The sequence below is a fragment of the Onychostruthus taczanowskii genome, unplaced genomic scaffold, assembly GCF_017590055.1.
Source record: "Onychostruthus taczanowskii isolate IOZ18803 unplaced genomic scaffold, ASM1759005v1 scaffold53, whole genome shotgun sequence".
Classification (NCBI taxonomy): domain Eukaryota; kingdom Metazoa; phylum Chordata; class Aves; order Passeriformes; family Passeridae; genus Onychostruthus; species Onychostruthus taczanowskii.
The window spans coordinates 2,055,624-2,082,691 of record NW_024502902.1 but is presented as its reverse complement, the minus strand read 5'-3'; the positions used below and the strand labels follow the sequence as shown (position 1 = coordinate 2,082,691).

The window sequence follows — 27,068 nt, the reverse complement described above, 5'->3', positions numbered from 1 at the left end:
TGCCTCCCAGCTCTAGGGGTCAGGGGCTTACTCCGCCTGAAACGGCTCGGCTCAAACCACAAAAACCGCGCTAGTGCCTTGTTACATGCACCCACATGCCCTACAGTAGGGGAGGGGAGGGAAGACGAGGCAGAGTGAGGCAGTGTAGCCACTCCATGGAAATAGATGTGCCCATTCTTAAGGGAAGAAGAGCATGCCGCGTGAGCAAGTCGTGCAATGAGTTACTTAATAGTAATTGAGATAAGTTGTTGTTGTTATTAATAAAAGAAATCAGATGCCAAATTCTGTCTTTCTCATAGCAGCTGCCCAGTGTTTTCATGTTGTGCTGCGTGTGCATGTGAGTCTATTGAAAATAATCAGTAGTAATAATAACGTGCTTCAAAAATCCTGTCGTGGGCCAGTAGAAGGAGGGTTTACTTAGAAAGTTTAGGATTCTATTCTATTCTATTTTATTGGGTTTTTTTAATGAGAAAATGAGTGCTTTGCCAGAAGCTGTGTTTTATCAAATTAGCAGTGTCCTAAAAGAGAGGAAACCATAGCATTTAGTCAAAAAAGCTGACGGACTTGACATTCACTTGAAAGTGGATTGTGACTGACTGCTGAAGGGTTGACAGTCATAAGTTTCATCGGTCTGCTGGGTCCAAACGTATTGTAGTACAACAGTCTGCTCCTCGTTTTCTGAATGTGCATCCTGTAGGTGTTAGTGACTGTCTCCTCAGTGACAGTTTCCCTACATTATCAAAGTAACATTAGTCTATATTCCAGCTAAGGTTGACAGATCTGTGTGGCTTAGTCACGGCACTCCCAACCATTACATGTGCTGTCTGAGAGTTGTGCTAATCAGACTCAGCTGCTGGGGACACCCATTGCTTAATGCTGTAATATTTCTGTTACCATTTGAGCTCCTAACAGCAAAAAGTCAGCAGGAATTGATGTTAGGGTATTTCTGGGCTTCTACAAAACTGTTCCCAGGAGGGAGTTGGCAGCATCTTGTTTAAACATGTTGGCAAGGTAGGGAGAAGAGGCTGGGGAGAGCACAGCTTGGAATAGACTAAAGGCATCTCTTTCCAGATAAAAATCCAGCCACTTTGCTTACCCTATCTTGCAGTGTCTATAAAGCTGAGGGCTTTTAATTTGTGTGATAATTCTTTGCTCCATTTGAGGATTTTGTCTTAGCAGTGACAGCAGAGTCTAGCAAGCAAAACAAAGTGTCATACAGCTCAGAAACCTGTGTTTAGACTTCTGACATTTGCTTTGGAATACTTACCATCTTTTCCCAGTGTTTTTAAGTTTCTACCTGGACACTTGCCTGGCAGTCTTGAGAGTGGGGTTTTTATTGGTTTGGGGTTTTTTTACAATCACAGGTTGTCAGGTTTTTCTTATATATGTTTTTTTTGTGCTTCACATTAAGTGGCTTTTGTAATGAGTAAGAATGTTAAGCCAAGTACGTTTTTACCTTTGCAATATAGACAGGTTGTTTTCAAAAAGCTGGATGGGATTACCACCTCAATGATTAAATAACCATTAAAAATTTTTATTAAGTTGGCCTCTTTTTCTATTTTTACCATGAAGTTTCTAAGCATTTATTCCTTAGAACCTTTGTCCCATTTTTTTCTCCTTAAAAATGCTGCCACATCTTCCACTGTGTCCTAATAGTGCATCCAAATAGTACTGTAGTTTTTTGGGGGGAAATTTTGGTTAGGTTGGGTTTTTTGCTTCATTATTAAGATGTAGCTCTTAAGTTTCTTATTTTGTTTGTGCATATTGTTTTTCTATTGACTTTAAAGAGGAGCACTGTTTGTATCTGAGGTACCCAGATTTGAAAAGCCTGGTCAATGAAATGAGCTGGATCGGGGTTAACATAGCATATGAGGACCTGTTGTGTTTCCAGTGTGTGTTGCATATAATGCCTTCACTGTAAATCATGTGACCTTAGCATCTAGGTTCTCAAATGGATTGAAATGCAGGTTTTGTGGAGGCTGGTTAACATCTCAGGATAATAGTCCTGATCGAGTAGAAAGTAGGGTTGTTTTTTTTCCTAAAGATGTAAAGTTCCCTTAACAGAAGCAGCTTTCTTAATTGTAAATATGCATGCATGCTTTGTGGGCAGGAAAGTAATACCAAGACAACTACGTTGAAATTAATTTTAAAAACCAAAACACAATAAACAAATGCTGTTGATGTGCAACTTTGGTCCTGAATCTGAAGCAACATACACAGAATCTGTTAGTTTGTCTAAATTGATTTTGCACACAATATCATTTCAGTTCTGTTGTTTATTTGCCACTGCTTTGCAGTTTTAGGAACTGATACTGTTAGATGATGTGGTCATTCCCACTGTGATCAAAATACAGAGATCTAAAACCCAAACTCTTTCTTCCCCTTTATCTCCAGTACTAGACTTCCACCTGTGGCAGAAGGATGGTAACAGTAATGGGGAGAAATATGTGAAGTTTCCCAGTGTAGACAGAGTTGGTACTCCCTGTTGTCCTCAATTCACATCCAAACCTAAACCACAAAGCAACCATTAGGCTGTAGTAGACCTGTTGGTTGGACTGAATGACAGGAGCCAAACTGGAGATTTTTAGCAGCCGTGCCTAGTCCATGTCCTTCACAATGTTCTGCATAAGTGTCCCATCACTGTAAATACCAGTGTTGCTGAATTTTACCAAAGTTCCCTTGCAGTAGATAATAGGAAACAGGTCCATTTTGTAGTGACTCATCAAGCAGAGCTTTGCCTACAGTAGACTTTAAGGGTCTGTCTACATTGCTGTCAAAATTGAGTCAGGGTCCTGTTTAAAATTATAGCGCTCTATTTTGTGGTGTTACGTGACCTTAAACTTTGTGATGTAGTAACTGTAGCTTCTGATCCTTGTGTGAAAAGTGATTTAAGGTTTCATCTGTGCTACAAAAAGCTCCTGGTGGGTTGGAGCCTACTCTTAAAACTTGTCAGGCCACAAGAGATGCAGTTTCATCTGTAGCGTGCAGCAGGCAACATCTGCATTGACTGTTTGCCTGCACATTGCTTTTCATTGAGCTATGCAGGAAAGCTTTTCCCTAGAAGTCTCCCAGAGTCCTAGCAAGCTTCTAGCAAATCAAGTGCCCTCTGCAAAAGAGCCTTTTTTGCCCTGTTTGTGTGATAGTTGGGACTGGTGACATTCAGCAGTGTTAGGGTTCCTGTAAATTTTGTAGTGAGAAAGGGAGTTTTTGACTTGATTCTGGCAGCCTTTCTGTAAAGTAGTACAGAGCACTCCAGGGAAGAAGAACAAAAAAAGGGAAGAATGCATTGTGCCAGCCAGCGTTAAGTATTGAAGTATTTTAGCAGCAAACATTCTTGACTGTGGTGGGCAGAGGGGAAGAGAGCAGAGTGCGCAATACAAGGAGGCCGTGTTCGGCAAGCAATGTTTCCTTGAGCACTGAATGCCTCTTCTTGGCTGTTAGTGTATGTTGTTACCTTTGCAGAACTAATTTCCTCATTTTTTTATGTTTGTTTTTATTAATTGAGACAAGGTGGAAGCTCCTCCTGTTTCAGATGAAACACAACCAACCATAAGTGATCATTTTCTTCATCAATTTCTGTTGAGGTTGCACAGCTTGTTAGGATAGCTATTTTAGTGACATGGTTATGATATTATGTGCTTTCTTTCCCATCCCTGCCAGATCTGGCTTACCCTTTCTATATAAGGCGCTGTGTGGGTTTTTTTGTTTTGTTTTGGGGACATGCGGAAAAGAAGCAAAATGAAGTGAAAATGCAAGCCAAGGTAGAACAGCCTTACTTTAGGGGGTAGCCTTACAACAGAGCTTTATAGTGAGTGTGCTGTATTCCAAAATATGTAAGCCAAAAACAAAAAAAAGCATTCATTTATGCAAAAAAATTTAAAAGAGGTGTTTGAAGACTTCTTTAATATGTACCTTCTGAAGGTGGAGTAAGGTCTCACCAAGTGATATGTTATTGTGATACTTTCTGGGTCAGTAGGAATGGGTCGGGGTATAAGCGCTTAACGTTTCCTCCTATGTTTTTACAAGCAGTAAGTTAAATGTGGTATTTATGAATGTGCCTTTGTGAGTATAGTGACTGTCTAATTGAGGAGACCGCTTGGGCTAGAGGGGAGACAAGGGTCAATTCATTCTTTCAAGAGGTCAGACATTGAGATTGCAGCCCACTGGTCCCTTTTGACAAGCAGCATCATTGGCTGGTCTCTACACTGCACAATACGTATTCATATGTGGTAGAGATTGGGGTGGGGGGTGCGAAGGGATGTCATGTGATGCACACAGAAGCTGTTGATAGTTTTAGGCTAGTCTGCGTTGCAGGTTGAGTTTGTATATGTATAATGTGGCTTCTCTTTATGTTTGTATGCATGAGTGTGAGTGTGTGTGGCTTTGGTTTTTTGTAAGCACTGGAGAATTTGAACACAGTGATGTTTGAGACAAATTTATACATGTAGAGAAGATGATGTTTTGTAGCTTCTGTTAAATAGTGGGTGCAGGCACACTTTTACCCTCTCTGCCCGTGTCCTGATAAGCAAAACAGGAATTTTTTTTTCAACCCTTCAACTTCCAGCACACTTAACGTTGCCATTTAAATGAACAGGGTATTACACAAGAAGAAAAAAAAAAAAGTTTTTGAAATGGAAAGGTAGAAGTGTTTAAAAGGAAAAAAAATCTGAAGTAATTTTTTGTTTCTTCAAAGCTGTTTGTAGCTAAACATGGGAATCTGCAGTGTCTCCTTCCATTTGTTTTTTTTTCCCTAATAATTCACCTCTTCGTCCCACCCAAAACATGAGGTGTACGAGATCAAGAGCTGTTGTTGTAGCGCTTTGTAATTCCCACCCTGAAAAGAAACTCCAGTGGGATCCCTCAGCTCTATTCAGGAAGACAAAGAGAGGAGAGACTCTGCAGTTTTCTTTGCTTCGCTCTCATTCCTCTCTAATGGCCTTGAAATGTATTATTATGCAAATGTGAATTTTGATACTGAACTTAAGAAGAGGTTGTTTGTTCTTTTTTCAAAAAAAAAAAAAAAAGGTCCCATATGTGGTCAGCATTGCTTCTTTATTTTGTAAGTGAATTGTAAACTATGCATTCTGCAAAGGGGGTGTAGGGGACAAAGATACTTTGCTAAACTGTTCGGGAGTTTCTGTGTCCATGGCATATCCATTATAGTTTGGGGAAGTGGGGAAGTGATAGCTTTGAATTAAGAAGGAATTGATAAGAACCTTCCTTTTGTCAGAAGCTGGCCAATGGATAACTGGGCAGAGGTTTGAATTACCAATGTTGGCTGCAAAAACAAAATCAGCTCTCAGCCTTTCCCAGGGTGAATTCAGCCACACAGTGTTAACCCAGGGCCTGAAGGGTGAATGGGACACCTGGTCTACCTGGAGAATACCCACCAGCTCCTGTGCTCTGGCCCTTGTTAAGCTCAGGAAACCCACTGCCACAGGCACTGGGTTTTTTTGATTTACTACTCCTTTTCCATTTCAGCAATCCTTGTGCTCTTCCAGGAGAGTTGGAATGTGGCTAGTCCTTGATATCCATGCTTCCTTATCCCTAACATTTTCTTTGCTGCTGTTTCTGGTACTCTTCATACAGTGACAGAGGAGCTGTGGGCAGGATGGTGGAGACAGTACTTTTTTCTAGTGCTGATCAAAGCCAAGCTATGAGGACTGTGTATTTTCAACAGCAGCAGCTACTGGTGTTTTGTTGTCTGGTGTTGCTACCAGTGACTTAGCACTAATGGTAACAGTATGTGAAATTCTAGGGAAAGTAGACTGATATGTATACCAGGTCCCCTCTATTTAAAAGGAGCCATCCTATTTTTATTAAAAGGTGGCATCATAATGGTCATTAAAAAGGATTTACTTCCTCACATCTCCAAAATGTAATCATTGTGAATTACGCGCATTCCTTGAAGCTTGCTGAGCTTCCAGGAAGAGTCTCCTCAGAAAAAATGTAGATCTCACTGCTCTCTCCAACGTTATAATAGGGACCTTTTGACTTGACTTTTTCCTTTGTCCATGGTGAACCATGGTACTGGCATTATCTTGGGTGAAATATCATAAACTGAGAGATTATCCTGCCTGTATTCAGTGTTTTCATGCAGCAATTTTATTTTTGTTGACATTCACAGTACTGTAATAAGTAACAGACTTGATGATCACTCTCGCATCTGTGCCTGCCTTGCAGATGTGATCTTATCAGGGTTCCACTCTGTCAGAATGCCTTTAAAAAAAAAAAAAAAAAAAAAAAATCAGAAACTTAAACTCATTCACAAAAATACCTCGTGGTACATTTTCCCTTCTGATGTAACCTTTTAAATCTTAGTTTTTCTTCTAAACTTGATGGGCTTTTATTTTCATCTGTTATCTCCTTTGTAAAAAGATATTTGAACTGGTGGTTTTGAGCATAGGTTTGGGAAGCCTGAAACTCCTGAATTTTAACATTGGCCATTACTCTTCCCTTGCCTTGGGCAAGTCATTTAACTACTTTGCCTTTGTTTTTTCACCTGTAAAGCGGGGTTGTTAATAATACTTACCTACCTCACAGGGGTTTTGTGAGGATCAACTAGTAATGTTTGTTAAGTGCTTTAAAGAAAAAAGCATGATAGAAGTATTATGAGGTTTTCACAGCAAGATCACTAGTTCTTTTTACATTGTTTGCTTGTGTGGAAGGAGATAACCCTTTTGATTTTTTAAATTATTGAGTCCATTAGACACTCAGATCATAAATGATAGAAGTTGATAGAGATTCAGTTACTCATACTCTTGAGTCTTTATGCCTGTTTCCATCTTCTTCTTCTCCTTTATGTAGTTATGCCAGTGTTGCTACAGGTCACATGTCTCCAGTACTTTTAGGTAAGCTTCAACATTGAAGTACTTTGAGCTTGCTGCTTCTTTCACCAGACCACCAAATCAGAAAAAGTTTGTGTACTTCTCCCTGCCATTAAAAGGCAGTTTTGGTAATGTCATCTTTCAAGTATACACATTTTTCCTGCCATCAGGAAGGGGAGGTGGTGGTGTGTAGTTCCAGAGAGGGACTGTAAGATGAAGAACCTGGCCACTTTATGCTGCTGCTCCAGGGATGAAGGGCAGAGTAGCTTCCTGTGTCCTTCCCTGAGTTAATTTCAGTGTGTTACCAGTCACACTTCAAATGCAGTGTCTCTTCTTGTCCACAATATACAGAAGCCATCACCTGCCAATAGAACGTAGGAACAGAGGGAATGATAGTAGATGCTGCTTGTGTATATGCCTTACAACTCTCCCAAAATGTCTCTGGGAGGGTGGTGGGGGACGAGGTCTTCATTGGGTAAATCCCACAGCCGTCAGGGAACCTCTGCGACTTGCTCCTCTCTTAATCACTTGGTCCCTGTTTCTTCTTTCTTGGATGTGCGTCTCAGGGATGTGCATATGAGCCCATGCCTCTTGGAATTTGTCATTTGAAATATCAAGAACATGGTTTCTGTACCTGAAACCCTTCTGTCTGACACTCCCTGGTCCTCTCTGTCCTGTGTTGCTCCCCGTGGCCTTAGGAGCATCTCTCCACTGTTGCCCTACGCCACCCTCTCCATCTCTGCCAGTAATCAAGGTGAAGTGTATACAGTGATTCTGCAGAGAAAGAAGCTGAAGTGATGCAAGTGCACCTGTGGGATTTACACACAGAGGTATCTTGGTTGTCTGCCACATCTGCTCTAAAGCCTGCAGAACATCTGATGCGTAGTGCTCTTTCTTTCTCATCTAGAAAGCAGAACAAACAGCAGTATAAACCTGCTTATGGCAATTCTGTGATGTTTACTTTTAACTAAATGCTAAGTATTGTCCTCAAAGAACCAAAAAAAACACCCACCTTCTAACAAAAATAACCAAATGTAATCTTCCTGGGTGCGGAAGAGGAAAGGGGAGGAGGAAAAGCAGTGGCAGGGGAGCGTTCTGATCTATTTTCATCTCCACTGCTCGGCTGGAGATGTGAAATGCTGCTTTTGAGTTCCACAAACATAAGGGATTATGTTTACAAAGGTAAATGCCTTCTACCTGTTCAGGAAACTGGCTACTGGTGGGCATCGGGAGTTTCTCTTCATTGCAGACAAGTAATGGGAGAAGGGTGTGTCTGGAAGAGGAATGGAGAAACAGATTCATTTCATCTGGTCTTCTTGGTAAAATGATGCCCCCTTCTTCTCTCCGTATGGAATGGAGGGATGAGGTGGCTGAATAGAAAATCATTGATGTCCGATATGGCTGGATTAGAAAAGGCAGCTTTTCTACTTTGCACATAAATAGGTAACAGGAAGGTACAGCTAAAGTCCTCTTGCCTGAAACACTGTCCCCCAGAAGCAGACATTGTAATAATAAAAATAGTGGCTGTGTGTATATTGATGCTATTTGCAAGTTACCTGTAAGTGTTTTTTTTTTTTTTCTTATACTTGAAATGGCTTCCTTTACTAAACTCTTACCATAGTTCTGGTTTCTCCCCTCTTTCTATAGTGTGCAGTAAGGAAAATTACAGGACAAATGGGGAGAATGTAGAGGAGATGACGCAATGTCTTGCATATCCAGGTTTCATCTTAATTTCCATCCCATATTCTCAGAAATGTTTGAACTTCCTAAGGGTTTTCCATGGACACAGAAACTCAGCACTTTAGAAGGTGCTCTTGTAAGGCTGGCTGCCCCCTTTTCCTCCTTTTCTATATTTTTATTTTACTTTTAGTATAGTGGTACTTAAGATCACTGGTTCACTTAAAAAGAAAAAAAAACCAATAAAATGTTTAAACTCTACTAATGTACAAATAAGCTGAAATGTTGCATTTTATGTGTATTTTTGCCATAGCAGGTACTGTATTTCTCATGCTGGATTTAGAAAAAAAAAAAAAAAAAGGAAAAAAAGAAAAAAAACAAACAAAAGGGTGACGTTTTATTGGAGTGTGACAAGTTAAGAGTAATAAAGAATTAAGTCGTCGTCATTTCATTGAAACTGAGAGATGGTGTAATACTTATATATAAGTTTTCTGAAGGTTTTTTTTTTGGGCTTTTAAACAGCTTTTTTGGTTTTTTTGTTTTCTTCATTTTGTTTTTTTCTTTTTGTTTTTTTTTTTGTTTGTTTGTTTTGTTCTTTTTTTTTTGAAAGATATGATTGTATTATGTGCAACTCAGTTGCTTACATTATAACTACAAACTATTTTTGGGTTCCTGGAAAAAAAGAAAAAAAAATACTAATAAATGTGTTTGGCTGCTAAGCATTTAAAGCTCGTGTTTTGTGCACGTTTTGTGTCCCTCGGGCCGCCTTGGCCTCCGGGCGCGGGGGGGCGCCGGGCCCGCCGTGGCTGAGGCCGCGGGGCGGGGCCTCTGCCCGCCCTTATCCCGCGGGCCCGCGCCTGCCCTGCGCCGCTGCAGCCGCCGCTACCGCTGCCATGGCGGCCCCCGGAGAGGAGCAGGACGTGATGGCGCGGTACCGCTCCCCGCTGGTGTCGCGCTACGCCAGTGCCGAGATGGCCTACAACTTCAGCGAGAGGAAGAAGTTCGGCACCTGGCGGCGCCTCTGGCTCTACCTCGCGCAGGCTGAGAAGGTAACGGCGGGACGGGCGCTGAGGGCAGAGCGGCCCGCGGCGGGGGGAGCGTGGTGCCGGGGCGTCTTCACGTCCCGATTCCCTTAAGGGCTCTGGCAGATGAGGGCCCGGGAATCGGCCGTATCTTCCCGGAGCTACCCTCGGGAAACGGAGCAAAGCAACTTTCCAGGCGCCCCTTTGGCGCGTTCCGGGAAGGAAAGGGGCGCGAGGGGTGGGGGCTCTGCGGGTTCAGGGTTATCAACCCTCTGTACACAATCCCTCCTGTCGCCCCTCAGCAAATCATTTCTTCTCGCCTCGTACCCTCCCCCTTGCACTTTTGCCTGCCCTGTAGAATTGGTTTTGTAAAAGCTCTGCTAAGCAATCTTTGGCGAGGGGTTGCCTTTGAGCAAACAGCGGTGTCCTTCCCGAGCGCTCGGCTGTTTGCTTTGCAGGAGGTGTGACGGCTGAGGGCCGCTGTCCATTCAATCCGATGGCTGGCTGGCCGTGCCAACCGGACCACCCCCTGCATCTCTGGCCGTTTGTTCTCAGATAGCCCTTTTTTTCCGAGATAAGTGTTTACTTTTGGCCAAAGTTAGCAGTGCATTTACCCTGCAAGTAGCGGTGATGTTTCTGGTAGGCTGAGTGCCACAAAAAAAAAGTAATACCAGGAAAGATTGGGTACTGTGTACCATTAATTCAACTGTTAGGAAGCTGCAACTGAGAGTACGTCCATGTGATTGCAAGCTGTTGTGTTAGCAGAGGATATGGAGTTGACTTTTTTAACGTGCACTTGAAGCTAAACTCTTTGAGTCTGGTCCTAATTAGTGATACATGTTCAGCTATTATTACATCTTAATTGAGACACGGTCAGTTTTTAAGTTGCACTGACTTGATTCCTTGTGACTCTTACCAGGTTTTTGACAGTGAAAAAGCTGTAATGTGTTCCCAAAAAAAAAAAAGACACAAAACCACCCCTCTTTCTGACAGAATGGCTTTAGCTTTCAGACTCAATAGGAGCCTGTTTGTTTTGTAGAGAGTCCAATTTCTGTTTTCAGAGCCCTGGGATTGTTAGAAGCAATTCAAGCTCTAGGTCTGGCTGTTACTGTGAGTGCAAGGGCAGAGAAGCACAATGCTGGAGAATGTGCACTGTGTGTTCAGTGTCATTACCATGTTCCTTCTCCATGCAAGGGTAGTATCACTACAGCAGCACTGTCAATAATATGCTGGACCAATGTCATGTTGCAGAAGCTGAAGATGCAATTACACAGCTGTGCTAAATAGGAGTTACTTTCCAAAGTACTGCATGCCTGATTTTGTCACAGTTCAGATGCTGGTGTGGGAAAGCTACAAATCTCATCTGGCATAAGTGTCAGTACTAGAGTGCACGCTTCAGGAGCTTTGCATTTTGAAAGCATGACAATTTAAACATAGTTGTATCGATTCCATCAGATAATCATCACTTTTACTTCTGTTCAAGAACAGAATACATGAGTTGCCCAATAGCAGAAGCAATCTGCTTGGAAGAACCAGACTGGGGCTTCTAGGTTTCCATTCCCAAATCCTGAATTCTGGGCTACCCCATCTATTGTCCCTTGCTCTGCCTCCCATTGCCACCCCAGAGTTTTGTTCCCAGAAAGTAGAGAGAGGTCTTACAATTCCTTGAGCTCTCTTTTCATAGTGGGAAGAGGGAGACTACTATTTTTATCTGGCTCCTCATTCCAGAACAGTTTGTAATCTAATGTCATCTCTGGACTAAAAAGAAGGAAGAGTCAGCTACTTCCAGCACCTGTTATCTCTGTCAGTGGTCAGTTAGTTACACATACAAAGTTTCTCTGTAGGTTCCTTACAGAAGATGCACAGTATTTCTGTGAAAAAGAACACCCACCCAAATACCAGGTAATAAATGGACTATGGCAATTTACTGCAGCACTTGTCCTCACTTCCAAGGCATTAATGTGTTGCTTCTTGGGTCATTCTTTTAGAAGATACATAGCTTATCTTTTCAGATACATTAAAAACCAAACAGTAACAAATGAACTGCGGGCAATGCTTACTTTTGTCTTCTGGTAAATCAGATCTAGGAAGCTCTAATCATAGGTTTTCTTAAAGTTGCAGGGAGTAGTAAGACAGAAGATGTGCAGCTTAGTGATAAAATTTTAGGTAAAGTATAGGGCCAGGCATGCCTTCAATATTCACAGTACTTAATAGGTGGAATTTTCAAGTGGTCCACTTGGAGCATATGAGATGAGAATGGAAGAATTATTTTAGAAGAAACTGAATTTGTCAGAAAGTTATACAGTGTTTTGCTCCTTTCAGCAGGCAATAGCAGGAGTTTGAAAGAGCAGGCTTAGCAAAGTGTGGGATTAGTAAGAAAAACTTATATTTTCCCAACTGACAGTATTTAAAGTTTGGGTTAAGAGCTGAGGTGTCTGAATGTATACCCATCCCAAAACACTAGTTTAATTTTTTGCATAAATTTTTTTGAAAGTCAAGTACAAATTTCTTGGAGCTCTCCCTTTTCGTAGAAGTAGCTTTGACATCCTGCAGCATTGAACTGACTTACAATATGTTTTGCATATATGAAATATAAATGTTTTCTCTCATTCTTTAGTAACCCTCCTTCTGTTTTTTTCTGTCCATTTTAAGTTTAATTAATTTTCTGTCATATGATGGACACCCAGTGTTCTCATTCTGTGTGCAGGTGCTGTGCCACATCATCTGCCTGTTCTGCCCCATCCTTTAGGAGAAGTGATGAACAGTCATAGCTGTTAGAGTGGCACATCAAAATATTGGGGCAGTCTCAGAAGATTGACACCCTAAAGGCACAGTACAGAGAGTTCATTGCTGACTTCACCGACCTGTGGTGCTTTGGGGAAAAGAGTGGCACATCAAAATATTGGGGCAGTCTCAGAAGATTGACACCCTAAAGGCAGAGAGTTAGTTCATTGCTGACTTCACTGACCTGTGGTGCTTTGGGGAAAGCCTCGTGTTCTTCCTTATGTAGTTTTCCTACTTGATTTTCTTAGGTACATGGGTTTGAAGGATGTTTGTTTTCGTCCCAAGGTACTGCCAGTATCAGCAAAAGCTGATAGGGAAGAGACTCACACGTTGCTTGTGGACAGATGAGAGCATCATTTGTCTTGCCACTACCCTACCTTGCACATGTTCCACACGAAGTCATCCCTTGTGGGGGGTTATTGCTTTCCTCTCTCTATGACTGTGTGCTGTGATCAGCTTTTCCCAAAGGATTGCGGATGTCTGAGCAAGGCATGAGATTTTAATCTTGGCACAAGAATTATTGCCTGCTGAGCTGCCTGTGCTTTTAGGCAGTTGCAGTCTATACCAGTGCACCTCAAAGGCAGCAGTCTGGGACCAGGTGCTTTTCCCCGTTTAGCTGGACGCTCACAGGCATGTATATGCTTGTGGCAGCGTATGTTTGGGTACTAATTATCTGATGAGGTCCTTGAGAACACATCTGCTTCACTTGCTGTCTTCAATTCCAGGTTCCCTATCTACAAACCATTTTTTCAGTCAGTTTGATTCTGAACAGAATCAGTTTTTTAAATACTTTGAATCCTGGAAGCCTCCTGATTGGTAATTTCTCATTACTCATGCACAGGACAATAGTATTTTAATTTGGAAAAGGCAGAATACCAAGTTCATTGTGACACTTTTACTTTCTCAGTATCACAAAAAGACATTTTTCTCATCTTAGTGGATTACACCAGTGTGTAATCTGTGGTTGGATATCTTTGTTTTTAAGTCAGCTTGCTGAATTAGTTTCGAACGTGAACTAGAAGCATTCATCTCCTTCTTCCAGATCAAGTAACTGATTTCACAAGGTTTCATATTCAGTCTGAGATGAGGTACTACAGGACTTTTGAAAAGGTACAAACGTATAAAACATATGCACCTTTCCATATATTTTAAGCCCCCTGTTTACAGTTGTATAGGTTTAGTTGTGGTCCAGAGAGTTTTTCTTGACACAAGCTATTTAGTCACATGCTAGCAGGATTTTTCTTTACCCAGAAGATAAACTTCATTAAAAGAAGTTTAAACTATACTATTTTTATATCACTCTGCGCCATGTACTTTAATTTTTGTAGTTTTCACAGGAATTTTACGTGAATGAGGAAGGTACAAAGCCCAAGAGGAACATCTGAGAATGAACACTGTCCTATCCCATTGGAAAAGGCTGGAGAACCCTAGAATGAAAGCATTTGCTGTTACAGCTCGTTTGTACCAAATTGTCACACTTCTGGGAGATGTCAGACAGGAGTAAATTATTTAAACAGCTTCTGTCTCAGTTTGTTGGTAAAGAGAAAATGCAATGAAAGTTCTTTTCCCCTTGCAGTCACTTGGGCTTTCAATCACTGATGAGCAGATACGGGAGATGGAAGCAAATCTGGACAACATTGACTTCAAGATGGCAGCAGAGGAGGAGAAGAAGCTGCGCCACGATGTGATGGCCCACGTGCACACCTTTGCCCACTGCTGTCCAAAAGCTGCAGCCATCATCCACCTTGGAGCAACTTCCTGCTACGTAGGGGATAACACGGTAATAGTGTATTATTTCCAGTTCCCTGCCTGCAGAGCTGGGTAAAACAAAGCTACAGTTGTTTATTTTATAGCTCTTTATAAACTTTTCTTTATAAAATATTAAGTGGATTTTTCAGTCATTTTTGTTAATTTTTCTGTTGAAGTTAATTCAGTTCTTTAACCTGGCTACCCTAGGAAAGCATCCTTCACTTGCCTTCTTTCTTCTGATGTGAAGTAAAATCTACCTGGAAACTGTTCCCTAACCGCTGCTTGTATGTTAAATATTCAAGGAGATAAGAGGGGAGTTGCAAACACATGAAGAAACATGTGAACTGTGTGATTTATCAGTTACACCCCTGTGACAAGAGTTCACTGACTTACAGAACAAGGTCCATGAGCTTTCAATTGCTACTTGGAACCCCTGCCTAATTCAGGGGAAAGCAAGCTTTCAGTAGTGAAGAGAATGGATCAGTGTGTTAAGTGAAAAAGGAAGTACCACTGTTCTACAGAGCTGTAAAATATTTGTGAAGAACCTCATCTACAACAGAGCGCAAGCTGAAGCCTTATTTCTCAGTATATGTTGCTGTTCCACTGTTCAAGCCATTGCAACTTCACAGCTGCTTTTGTTGCATGAGAAGCTGCCATGTGATTATTTTTTTCTCTACTCCTTTGCAAACCTGTTTAGCTTTTGGGTAGTATCACCTTCCTTGTGACACCTGTGCCCAGCTGTACCTCAGTTTCAAAAGAAGGAGTAAAGACAACTGGTGCCTCATCAGCCCGCTTACTTTCCTGCTGTCTTTAGCCTACAGAGCCTGTATTTTCCACTTGGGACCGTATGATTTAGTCTGTCATTCCGTGGGCAATCCCAAGACCTCAAAATAATCATTCATAGGTACTTGGTGGAATCAGGTCTTCCACCATTTATGACTTTCCATGGACAGTATAAAAGGAGCAGTGGTGGATCCAGCATTTTTGTCATAAGCAAAGTTCAGTGCAAGCTCTGTTATGAGAAGGAAGGCAAATCATTTAAGAGGAGACTTTTGAATCAACAAAGCATAATCTGGGTCCTCTCTGAGAGAAACTGTTATGTCTGGTCCTTTAAACGTGGCCCAAAGTTCCTTTCTTTGCTTCTTTCAGGATTTGATTGTCCTCCGTGATGGGTTTAATCTCCTGCTACCCAAGGTGAGAAGGTGGTTCTGCAGTGTCTCAGAATTGGGGAGCACTCATGTCCTGTGAATAGCCTGTCTTTAACTTGGATTTCCCTAAACCTTTGTGGGAAGCTAGGAGGAGCTTTCTGTCTGGGTTGTTCTCAAAAAAGTGAAGTTCCCTTCCTTTCCTTTCTCAAGTCTTTTCCCAGAGCTTTTTTGCTCACAGTGGGAATTACAAGCAGCTCCGTGTTTATCTGTGCCACAGGTACTACATAGCAATACAACTGTATTGCTTTCAAGATTATCTTAGTCTTATCCTTAGCTATATTCCTAGGAGTCTGTCAGCATTCAAGAAACTATAGAATACAAATTTCTGAGGTCAAATATAGCAGGAGTGTAGTGCAGTGGTGTCTCTCTGACCTGAATGAGTTGGCATCCAATTTGCCCCGGACTGTACGTGTGTCAAGTATTGCCCTAGCAGCTTTATTTCTGACCAGTTCCAGGAATAAAGAAAATACCCAAGGGTGAACCAACTGCAGGATTGGGTTGGGCATGAAGATTAGACTAGTTTGAGCTCAAATCCAATGACTTGTGTGAGCTCTTGCTTGAGTTTTGTAGCAAGCAGAAATTGCATGCATGCCCTGAAAAACTGAAACGTACCATATTCTGCAGTTAGAGGGGACTGCACAGTTGCCCCTCAAGTTCCCTCCCTGCACAACTGCCCCTTCCTGCACAGTGGTTTCCCTCCCCTTTTTCTCACAATATTGTGCATGAGCATGCAAACTTCTGCTGTGTTGTTTGGGTTTTTTTCCTCTCTCATTCCACCTCTTTTCTATCCTTCCTGCTTCCACCAGCTCGCACGGGTGATCAGCCGGCTGGCCGACTTTGCTGAGAAGTATGCTGACATGCCTGCTTTGGGCTTCACTCACTACCAGTAAGTAACCATCAGCCTTTGCTTTCTTTTTGTTGTCTGTGCTTTGATTAAATTGACCTGCTACTGCTCTTTTGCCATCCTTTTTCCCATCTCTGACCAGGTGATGGTTCAGAAAAGGCGTATGTGCCTGACTCCAGGCTTGTTCAGGAAATTGGACTGTTGCTTTGACTAGCTGTCAGCAGTTGCTTCAACACAGCTTCATATAAAGGATAACTTCCAGGCAAACACAGATGTGCATGTTCTGGGCTGTTTCAAAAAAGCATGACTGGGAATTGCACTAAGCCTGTCTTCCAGTCAGGATTTTCTTTGTTTTTCTTTATTTTTATTTTTAGCTATTTTCCGCTGCAGCCTGGAAAGTTTTGTTAATGCCTACTTGTTAGTACAGATGCTGAGTCCAAGGATAATGAGATCTGGGTGGTTCTGTTCTTGGGGAAGTTTAATTTCCTGCTTCACGAAGACTGTTTTCAGAAGCATTAAACTATACCCTGAGCTAAGCCTGAGTCTTCTACCCCGGTGATACGGAACAGCAGAGGCAGGGAAATTAAGCACAGGTCATGTCAGACTCTGTGTCTGGCACTTTTAATATTTCTCCCAAAGGAGAGGGAAAGCATCAGGTCAGGTCTCTGATTTATTGTCCTGCTGTATATGCAGTGTCCGTTCCATCAGCTCTAGTCCTACAGCCCTCTTCATCTACTTTTTGGGGGAGTATCTGTTAGTTTTATTTGGGCTTTTGGAAAGAGGACAGAGAAGTGTATATAAGGTGAAATCATAATTGATGTCTCAGCCTTTTCTGTGTCGTTTGTCAGCAGGGCCTTTACTCTGTTTACAATCACGTCCCTGTTTTCCCTAGCCTTCCCTTTTCCTGCTTGTGTACTTGCAGAGGCCTTTCTTGTTGCCTTTCACATCCCATACTAAATTCATTCAGGTGGGTTTTGGCTTTCCTTGCCCCATCTCTGCAGTGTTGAATAGTTCCTTTGTATTCCTCCTGGATCGCCTGTCCCTGCTTCCAGATCTTACAAGCTTCCTTTTTATGTCTGAGCTTAATGAGGAGCACGTTGTTCATGTGTGTATGGTTTTTGAAGTAGTGTAGAAGTTTTCTTTGGAGTTCGTGTGGATAATTTGAAATATTTCACTTTCTGGAAAGTGATTTCCAGAAACACCCCTGGTTTTGCCTCAAAGCATTTTCAGGGGGACTGAAGTGTAGCTGAAGCTTGCAGTTACTTATTCCAAGGTAGAGGTTTTACACGAAGTGTTGGCTGACAGCGTTGTTGAAGCGTGTTTGCCCAGAGGCTGAGGAACACATTTTCATAAATAAGAAGGAAAGGTTCCTGAGAGGAATAATTCAAAATCACAAAGTGAATGCAGATGTCTCTGTGCTGAGAGGTTCATACCAGTGCTGTAATTCAGCCAGGGTGCCCCCCGTGAGCGGAATTGGGGTGGGGACAGATGCACCCCAGTCTGGCACAGCCCCTGCAGGCCGGCAGGGGGCGCCCGCCTGGCACTTGGACACAGAATTGCTGGTTTCTGGTAACGTAATTCCATCTTATTCCTGAAAGGAATGATTACATCTTCAGTACCATTTACTGCTGACATTGGTACATCCTTCTGCCTAAGCCAAATCTTGTTAATTTCTGCTCAAATGAGTCAATAGAGCTGAATCTGTAGGGAACTCTTAATGGCAGACTCAGCAGTGAAGTGTGGTGCTTGGGCAAATCCTCAATGAGTTCTGTTATGTTCTTGATTGTTTTCAGACCTGCCCAGCTCACCACTGTGGGGAAACGCTGCTGCTTGTGGATTCAAGATTTGTGCATGGACCTGCAGAACCTGGAGCGGGCTCGGGATGACCTGCGCTTCCGGGGTGTGAAAGGCACCACTGGCACTCAAGCCAGCTTCTTGCAGCTCTTTGAGGGAGACCACAGTAAAGTACGTCAGACAGCCCAGGGTGTAGTCTTGGCAATTTTCTGCTCTGGAATGCTGTTGTCTTTGAGGGAACATTGAGATACTCACATTAAATTTACAATGTCACCCTGATCCCTCTGGATCATTGACAAGGCTCTGTGAAAGTAAGCAGCATTTGGGAAGGGATGTTTCACAGAAAGCAGAAGATTTTTTGACAGTAAACTTAGAAAAGCAAAGATCATTTTTGCTCTTGCTGACCTTGCTGAGTTGTATTTTGAGCTCTGTTTTTTTTTTCACTTCACCCCAAGGTTGAAGAACTGGACAGATTAGTGACTGAGAAGGCAGGATTCAAGCGGTATGTAACACGCATTCTTAGCAGTGTGTGACTCCTGCTGGGACTGTTGGCCCAGATTCCCCTGGTTGCCAAACCGACATCTGTGCTGCTGTTCACTTATTCCCCCTTGCATTCCCCCTTCCATTCCCAGTTGCATTTTCCTGCATGAAGCTTCACCTTGTAAATAGGCCACTTCTTCTTGTCTCCCTGTCAAAGCACAACTGTCTCTTTTCCTCTGTTTACCTCTCTCTCACCTGCATGCTGCCCCAAGAAATTGACAGCCTGAATCCAAAGTTGTTTTCATCTGAGCAGAACGACAGCCCTCCACTTCAAGAGCCATGTCACTGCTTGCTCAAAGTCTTGCAGTACTGTTGTGCCTGGCTGGAACACTCAACTTCTGTGCTTATTTCTAGGGCTTACATGGTCACAGGGCAGACCTACAGTCGTAAGGTGGATATTGGAGTCCTGGCTGTGCTGGCCAGTCTGGGGGCTTCTATACACAAGGTGAGCATCCTAGCATCCTGATACATTGGGAAGAAGGAGAAATGTTTCAGATCTTGAAGAGAAGGTGCTTTGGTGCAGAATGCTCTGCTCAAGAAATATTGCTCAAGTTCCTTGTTCAGCTGTCTTCTTTGTGATCATGAAAATTCACCGCTGGGTACATGCCTGTTACTCAAATCTCAAAGATCTTAAAACCAGTGACAAATAAAGCAAGTTAACTGAGCAGATTCTAAAATGGGTTAACAACTCCCACACCAGATATTAGTCTAATCTATGCTAAATTGATCCAATTAGTGTAAATGTCTTTCCTAGTGGTGTATGAGTTCTTAAATTTCACCATTTCCTCCTAGTTAATTGCCTTTCTGATAATGGTGTTATTCTCTCTGTCCTTGTGGATTCTTTTCATTGATTTATCTCTGTTCCCTCCTTCTTCCTCCTCTTGGGCTAAAGTGATCTGTGGTATTTTCTTCTGTTTTGGTTTTTTCCCAGTTCAGTGAGCACACATTATCTGTGTTTGCAAATCACCGTGCACTTTTGTTATGCATTTTCAGTGTTCTCTTCTGATCTGTTTTCTATTCCCTGCAAGCATTTGCCCTTGTTGGAGTCCTTTTCCCATCTAATCCAGTGGACATGCTGTTTTCTGTGTTGTCTTGACAAACATTTTTAGGCCAGGAAGTACGATTGCAGTGTCAGTTTTTTTGTCAAATTTTTCACTGTCCCCAGTTTACTTCTTGCACATAGATGCAAAGAGTCTCCGAGAGCAGTAACGCTAAGATACATTGGTGGGTGTCAGTTCTGTTCTGTTTTGTTAATTTTTCATGCTTGCTTTCTAGATTTGCACTGACATTCGTCTTTTGGCCAACCTGAAGGAGATAGAGGAGCCTTTTGAGAAAGACCAGATTGGTAAGGGATGAGAGAGTTTTCCTGGACCGGTGTATGTGTCTTTTCATTTATGTTGGTGTGGCCTTCTAAACAAACTTAGAAATGTCACTGGCAGAATTTTCTTTAAATTAACTGGAGTTGACATTGTTAGTATTTTCAATCCTTTTAAAAGAAAAAGAAAAGAGGGGAGGGGGGAAGGAAAAAGAAAAAAAAACACCCTTACCTAAAGTTTTCTGAATATTAAGTAATTAAAATCAGATTTGTTTTTGTGCACTCCCTGTGTTTGTGGGGAGAGCAGGAGTAGCCATGTATGTCCATTGCCTAGTGAGGCAGACATGGGTCTGAGGAGTGCTTCATGTTTTCCAGTCCTCATGAGGCTGACTGGAAAGTAGATTTTCAGCCCAGCTCAGCATTTTGATCTTTATAAGCAGACAATTAGGAACAATGAAACTAGGGAGGACCCTTGCACCCTTGCCGGAAGAACACCAATGATGTGATTCTGACGCTGCTAGAAAGGGAAAAGCAAATGTTGCATTTTGGCTCTTGGCTGAAAGAAAGTTCGGGTCCCTAAAATAGTTGTATAGAATTGAATCAGAGAATTAAGCCTTAGTCCTGTCTGGTACTTGTACCATTCTACATTCTGTGGATGATTTTAATACCCATTCACTAGAGCAACAGGCAGCAGTGTAAGCATCTGACTTTGAAGGACAGTGTTACTGAGCAGATGGAGGCTCGAACGCTGCTAAGATTGCCATGGGTAGCCTAGAGAGGTGGTGCTAAATACAACATTTAAAAGTACGTTTGTCCCTTTTATGTGGTAGTACTTCTGTTTTTGCAGAACTGCAAAAAGGTCATCTCACTTTTCGTTTGCCCAGATTTAGATGTTCCTAATCCGAAGGGGAAAATGGTGATGTCATTTTTGTTATTATATAATGCCCTTAGAAAATTGTTGTATTTTGAAGCTTTAGTCAAAACTGTGATTCCTGACACATTTTTCTTTCCTGGGGGAGACCCTTCATCTCTTCTCCCTGAATGCAGCACTCCTTCTGTAGCCCTGTTTGCATCCCTTTTCCTGCTTTGACAGGCTCCAGTGCCATGCCTTACAAGAGGAACCCGATGCGCTCGGAGCGCTGCTGCAGCCTGGCTCGGCACCTGATGACGCTGGTGATGGATCCCCTCCAAACGGCCGCCGTGCAGTGGTTTGAGCGCACGCTGGATGACAGTGCCAACAGGTCTGTTCACACTGTGCTCCGCAGCAGCTGCAGCTGGCCTTGTGCAGAAAGGTCCTCTGGCCTCTTTAGAAAATACTGCCTTTAAACTAAAGCCACAAAATGCCACCTTGACAAAAAGCAGTCTCAATAGAACCTGGAGACTACAAACTGGTTTCCTCTGTACCATCAGATAAAAACTGTTAGGTTCTTAATGTCAAGATCTTCTGTAAAGTAAACCAGCAGTGAAAGGGAGGGATACAGAAGCCAGGGTAATAGATTGCTTTCATAGTCTTCCTGTTTCAATAGCACAGTATTACAGCAATCACATTTCTCAAATTCTGCTCCTTATTTTGCATGGAGTTTTTTGACCCTGCTTTTTTTTTTTCAGTTTTTGGAGTATAATCCAATACCTTAACCTTCCAAATAATCTTAAAAAACATATTTTAATATTCTTTACAATAAGTAATTGGATCCTGGAGAAAGAGCACAATTACTCTATGTTTTAAAAAGTTTCATTAAAATCTGTGCAGGTCTTTAGGATATTACTCAGCAAATTTTGCTTTGTTTTATAATTCTTCGTTTTGACTATTTTGAGCTGAGCAGAAGTTATCTACAATTATTATCAAGTAAATTACAGCAATTAAATTCAATGTTTCTGTCTTATTTAGTACTAAGTCTGCATAAAGCTCATATCTACCTTTGAAACATTTTAGTTTCAAAGTCATATTCTCTTGCAGAATTTGATCTCTTAGAATCTTAGAAATCTCTAGACTTCTAAGGTATGGCACCTGTGAGACAATGAACAGCAGCAGTTTTGGCTTAATTAATGCTAGATTAGCATTAAGATTGCTGACAAGAATGTTATTTTTAAAATGTCTCCACAAACATAATAGCTGCGTAACATTTTGCGAAAAAATAGAAGATTTTTTTTCCCAGGGGGACCTTACTTCACAGCTCCTAGCCTCATTAAAAAAAGAGCTGCATAGGCAGCAGAAAACAATGTAAATTTAAGAAATTGCATGCTGGTTGATATGGTGTGTTTATTTCCCAATAGCTACCAAGTGTTGAGAGATGTACTGGAATGTTTAATATTTTACTTTCATCTTATCTAATAGAAAGACTCATCTGTCCACTTCATTAACCAATTATAAAAATCTGTGCTCTTGTTAAAGCTATAGTGTTTTGGAAGGAGAACAAGCCAGAGAAAGTTCAATCAATCTACAATCCAGCAAAGTTGTTTTAAGGCACTCTGATAGAATTGGAGGGCTTAGATGTAGCACAAGGTTTAAGAACGAGGATATTTTAAAAGATCACAGTTTAAGATGGGCCAGGCCCTGCTGTCACAGATGGATGATGCTATGTTTGCTGCATTGTGATGAAGAGCATTTTGCCTGATACAGCTCAGTTCCCACTACTCCTCTTGTTTCCCTCCTCTGCTTTTTGTCAGGAACCTCCTTTGTGACCAGGAGCTGGTTTCTTGGAGGAAGCCCTCACCAAACGCATGGATCCCCTTGGAAATTCCCCACTGAGCACAGCCAGGCACAGCATGAGCATGCAGCATGTCTTACTGCTGGAGGGTAGGATCAGTAGTAGACACTTCAACGAAGAACACGCAGGGGAAGATCCTGTAGATTGCTGCCCTGTTTCCTATCTGTGTAATCACTGAATTATCTTGGAGCTTTCTGTGTGTGCCTTCACCCTTTTCCCTCTCTACTGACCAAAAAGAAAAAAAAAAAGAGAACAGCTCCAGTGTTAGGCCACAGTAATGCTATTTAGAACGTTGTGTAGAGAAGCTGAAGGATCTGAGGTGGGCTGGAGCATGGCTTTGCTGCTGACCAGGGTTCTGGGTATGTGTGTCTCGTAGGCGCGTGTGTCTGGCTGAGGCTTTCCTCACAGCTGACATCATTCTGAGTACACTGCAGAATGTCTCCGAGGGACTTGTGGTGTATCCAAAGGTAAAGCAGGAGATAATGAACCTCCTTGGTAATGCTACAACTGTGCCAAAGTGTACAAAAATGCTCCCACTCCAAGAATTACATCCTTTTGTTAGTTCAAATGGTTTCTGAATTTTGCTCTATTCTTGCCATATTCTCACTGTTGTAGGACATATGTTAGGGGCCTCTTGTGAGGCCAATAACAGAGTAAATACAAAACTTGTCACAAAGGATATTTTTCCCTGAATTGCAGAACAGACCTGTAGAACTCAGCAGCAAAAGATACTGTCAAGACAGATCACGTCCAGTCCTGGAACTTACTACAAGTTAAAAAAAACCTATTGGACATCTTTTCCAAACTAATGTCTCGTACAAGATATGGCTTCTAAGTATTATCAACTTCAATATCTGGATTTCCAGAGCTAAGTTCAAAATGACAATGTGTCTTTGCATCATAGGAACAAATTTTTTTCAGGGCCTGTTATAATAGGACATGGGGTAATGGTTTTAAACTGACAGAGGAACAATTCAGATGATATAGGAAAGAAGTTTTGTTACAAAGAGGGTGATGAAACACTAGAATAAGTTGCTCAGAGAAGTGGTGGATGTCCCATCACTGGAAACATTCAGCATCAGGTTGGACAGAACCTGATCTAATTGAAGATGTCACTGCTCATTGCAGGTGGTTGAAGTAGATGGGCTTTAAAGGTCCCTTCCAACCCAAACCTTTCTGTGATTCTGTCACCATTGTCCAGTCCCAGAGATTCAAGGGGAGAGGAAAAAAAATTCACTGCAAAGTTTTCAGTCGTCTATAGACTTTCTCTAATGCTGTTTCTTTTTTCCTGTTTGTTTTGTGTGTGTGTTTAAGGTGATTGAGAGAAGGATCCGGCAGGAGCTGCCATTCATGGCCACAGAGAACATAATCATGGCAATGGTGAAGGCTGGGGGCAATCGTCAGGTACAAATGAAGTGTCCAAATTACCTTTGTTTACAGCCTGGTGTTTGTCTCCTGAGAAACAAATGTGTCTTGGCTCTTGTCCTGTCTCACCTTCCTCCACTCTTCACCTGCTCCCACAGAGTTATTACACTGGTGCTGCAAAGCCAGGCTCTGCTCTCTGAGGGGAGAGCACTTGTGGAGATCCCTATTTTCTGTTAGGAACACTGTGTGTTTGGGCTAATCTGGCTGGCTGTGCTGGAGAAGAGGGAGATCTATTTTTATGTTTGATACTAGTAGGCGTTTTCCTTTTTTAAGTGTTTGAAGGCACTTGGAACACAGGCCAGGCTTCTTTAAATGGAACATGTTGGCAGTTGGCTACCTTATAAATTAAAAAAGGATGAATCAGTACTGTTAGCAAAAAAAGCAAGTAAGACCATTCTGAATCACTCATTCATGTGTCATTCTTCCCTAACTCAGAACAATATATTAACCACTCTGTTTACTCCTTCATTCAGCTTCCTGTGTTCAAGAAAACTGTAATTATATATTTTCCTTAGTAAATAAACCCAGACACAATTAGATTATATTTCCTGATCATTTAACTTCACAGTTCAGGTCAAAGTTGATCATTGAATTTCCATCTTAATGAAACACCTTATTTTCACTTACCTTTTAGATAATAATTTTTCCTTCTATGATTATTTTCACATCAAGGATAGAAGTGAAACTTGAAAGAATAATGAAAGGGTTTGATAGAAGATTTGAGCAGAATATATGTGGTTTCAGTTTTCTGAAACAGTTGTGGCAAATCACCCCCATTATATTAGTCAGGAAACATCTTTTTTTCCCCCTGTGTTTCTGATGTCAGTGGGTCAGTGAGTAAGCTTCCTGACTAAATGCATTAAGGGTCACATCATATGAATCACATTCTGTGATTCATTTGTGTCTCTTGTTGACCTGCCTTCTTTCTGGTGCTGTTTAATTACATACCCATAGGGCTTAGTACTTTGTAGAAGGTGTTCATATTCACATTCGTATGTTTTGGTTTTGTGTGCTGGGAACTTTGGAACAGCACCTTTTCTAGGTTTTCCCACCTCATAGCACTGAAACTCACTTCCTTTCCCCACTACTAAACAGATTCCTCCCCTAAATATCCAGAAGATAGATGTGTTCACCTGAGGCAGGTCAGTGGTGAAGCAAAATGACATTTGGATAGAGGAAGCAGGATTATTTTTGTCCTGATTGTAGATCAAGGACATTACATTTAAGGAGAAGATTCCTGCATAGCTGTAAATGCAGTCACATGGCTGTATTTTAGGACCAGCATGGCAATATCTGATTTTGCAGGTGGTACCTGACTACAGTTGGGTTCCCTTGTTCTTTCCAAAGGAATGGGTTGATTCCAAAGGAATGGCTTTTTTTCCTCAGTCTATCCTTATGTAGGCCATGGTTTGCAAAGTCTCACTACTTGTTAAGTTGGACAGATTCTTTTCTTCTCCCTTTTCAAAATCTGTAGGTTTTACATTATTTACAATTGGGGAAAAAAAACCACAAACAAGCCCTAGAATGACTCCTAAGAGTATTTGGGAAATTTGAAGAAGTATAAATTATTCCAGTGTCATTAGTTTATGTTACAGTTCAACAGGGAATGTATGTGACATTTGGACTGTTTTAGCCTCAAAGGGCAGATGTGAAAGGATGAAGAAAATCTTGTTTCATTGTAGTGGCACGTGAAGCACAGCAGTCAAAACTGCATCTTGTTTTTGCACTGTCCAGGGCAATACACTTAGATATTTTTTCCTCCCACATAAGCTGGTGAGATGAACATGTGCTGTCAATAGCAATGGAATGACTTTTTTCTTTTTCCATCTTCCTCTCCCTGTACCTACAGGATTGCCACGAGAAAATTCGTGTTCTCTCTCAGCAAGCAGCAGCTGTTGTGAAACAGGAAGGGGGTGATAATGACTTCATTGCCCGTGTCCGTGCTGATCCTTACTTCAGCCCCATCCATAAACAACTTGAAAGCCTGTTGGATCCCTCCTCCTTCACTGGACGTGCTCCTCAACAGGTAAAGTAGTGGAAAGAGGCTGTGGGTTGTAATGCAATGTGGGTTGTAATGCAATGTTTGCTACAGAGTGTACATATTATATAGCTCTAGCCATACTACTAAGGAAGACACATTTTTTTTCCTTTGATTTCCTTGGCTTTCTTGACTTTCTTCCCTGTGGCTTCACACTTTTGACCCTGGACATACCAGACTGTTGGGTGTCTCTGTGAAAGAGAGACCCCAGCAAGACAAGCAGGTCTAGATGGGGAGGAGGAGGCAAGACCTTTTCCTAATTTTATTTTTCTCATCTTGAACAGGTGACAAAGTTCCTGAAGGAGGAGGTTCGACCAGCACTGATTCCATACCAAAGCAAGATGGGTGGGAAAGTTGAACTGGCACTTTAGGTATAGTCTGCAAATGTGTGTGGGTACAGGAAGATAATAAAAGCCTTATTGACCCACGTCTATTTACTGTGTCACATTCTTTTGGTTCTCTACAGTACATTTAGCCCCCAGAGCTTACAGCCTCCTTCATTCCAGATGGGCTTTTCATTCTTTGTTTGCTGTTTGATGGAGGTCTTTGACTGTTGATGGAGGTCAAGCCTCTATCTGTAGCATGCTGAGTTACTGAGAAACGCTCAGTTGTGACAAGGTAACTTTATCACAGCACCATCAAGGAGCAATGCCTGGTGCTGCCTGACATTCATGTAGGACTGACTTGTTGAAGAGCAGAGGTAAGGGGATCTGAGCCCACTCCCATTTTCATCTTTCTTTCCATGCCCTGAAACTTTCTCCACAGGTGTCTCAAAAGTTGACAAGTCTGTCCTGGCTTTCAGAGTACTGTGACTTAGGGAGCAAACAAGCCAAAATATTAGAAATAATGAAAGAGGGAGGCCATGGAACTTGATGGCTCAAACTGGTGCTCCTTCAGTGCTCCTTTCCTAGTTTAATACTGTAGCTGTGGCTCTGTAGCTTCTGAAAATCGTATTTACAATTGTTGGTAAGAAACCAGTCACTGTGTTCTGGCTGTGATTGTGGTCCTTGGCTGTAGGTGTGTGATTATGGGTGGCAGTTGGACTCTGGCATGTGAAAGTTGTTCTCTACTACAAGTTTTGTCTGATAACGAAATAAAAAAGGTACTGGAATTCATTGAATGGCAGAGAAATTCAAG

The 27,068-nt window shown here is 41.9% G+C and overlaps 1 protein-coding gene across 1 annotated transcript; it reads left to right on the top strand.

The window, feature by feature from the left end:
* The first annotated feature begins 9,344 nt into the window (after positions 1–9,344).
* Positions 9,345–26,358, top strand: ADSL (adenylosuccinate lyase). Its single transcript, XM_041416941.1, has 13 exons — positions 9,345–9,553; positions 13,887–14,090; positions 15,209–15,253; positions 16,074–16,153; positions 17,905–18,076; positions 18,361–18,407; positions 18,800–18,890; positions 19,721–19,790; positions 20,854–21,001; positions 22,845–22,935; positions 23,783–23,872; positions 25,743–25,919; positions 26,216–26,358. The coding sequence occupies exons 1-13, from the start codon at positions 9,398–9,400 to the stop codon at positions 26,300–26,302; spliced, it is 1,458 nt and encodes a 485-aa protein (XP_041272875.1). The 5' UTR covers positions 9,345–9,397; the 3' UTR covers positions 26,303–26,358.
* Positions 26,359–27,068: the final 710 nt, after the last annotated feature.

What these genes read in the sequence shown, in the direction of transcription:
- ADSL (XM_041416941.1), top strand. Translation starts at nt 9,398, where the DNA reads ATGGCGGCCCCCGGAGAGGAGCAGGACGTGATGGCGCGGTACCGCTCC. An exon ending in TTTTGAGAAAGACCAGATTG is followed by an intron (nt 19,791 to 20,853) that starts GTAAGGGATGAG and finishes CTGCTTTGACAG; the next exon opens with GCTCCAGTGCCATGCCTTAC. An exon ending in CTGGATGACAGTGCCAACAG is followed by an intron (nt 21,002 to 22,844) that starts GTCTGTTCACAC and finishes TGTGTCTCGTAG; the next exon opens with GCGCGTGTGTCTGGCTGAGG.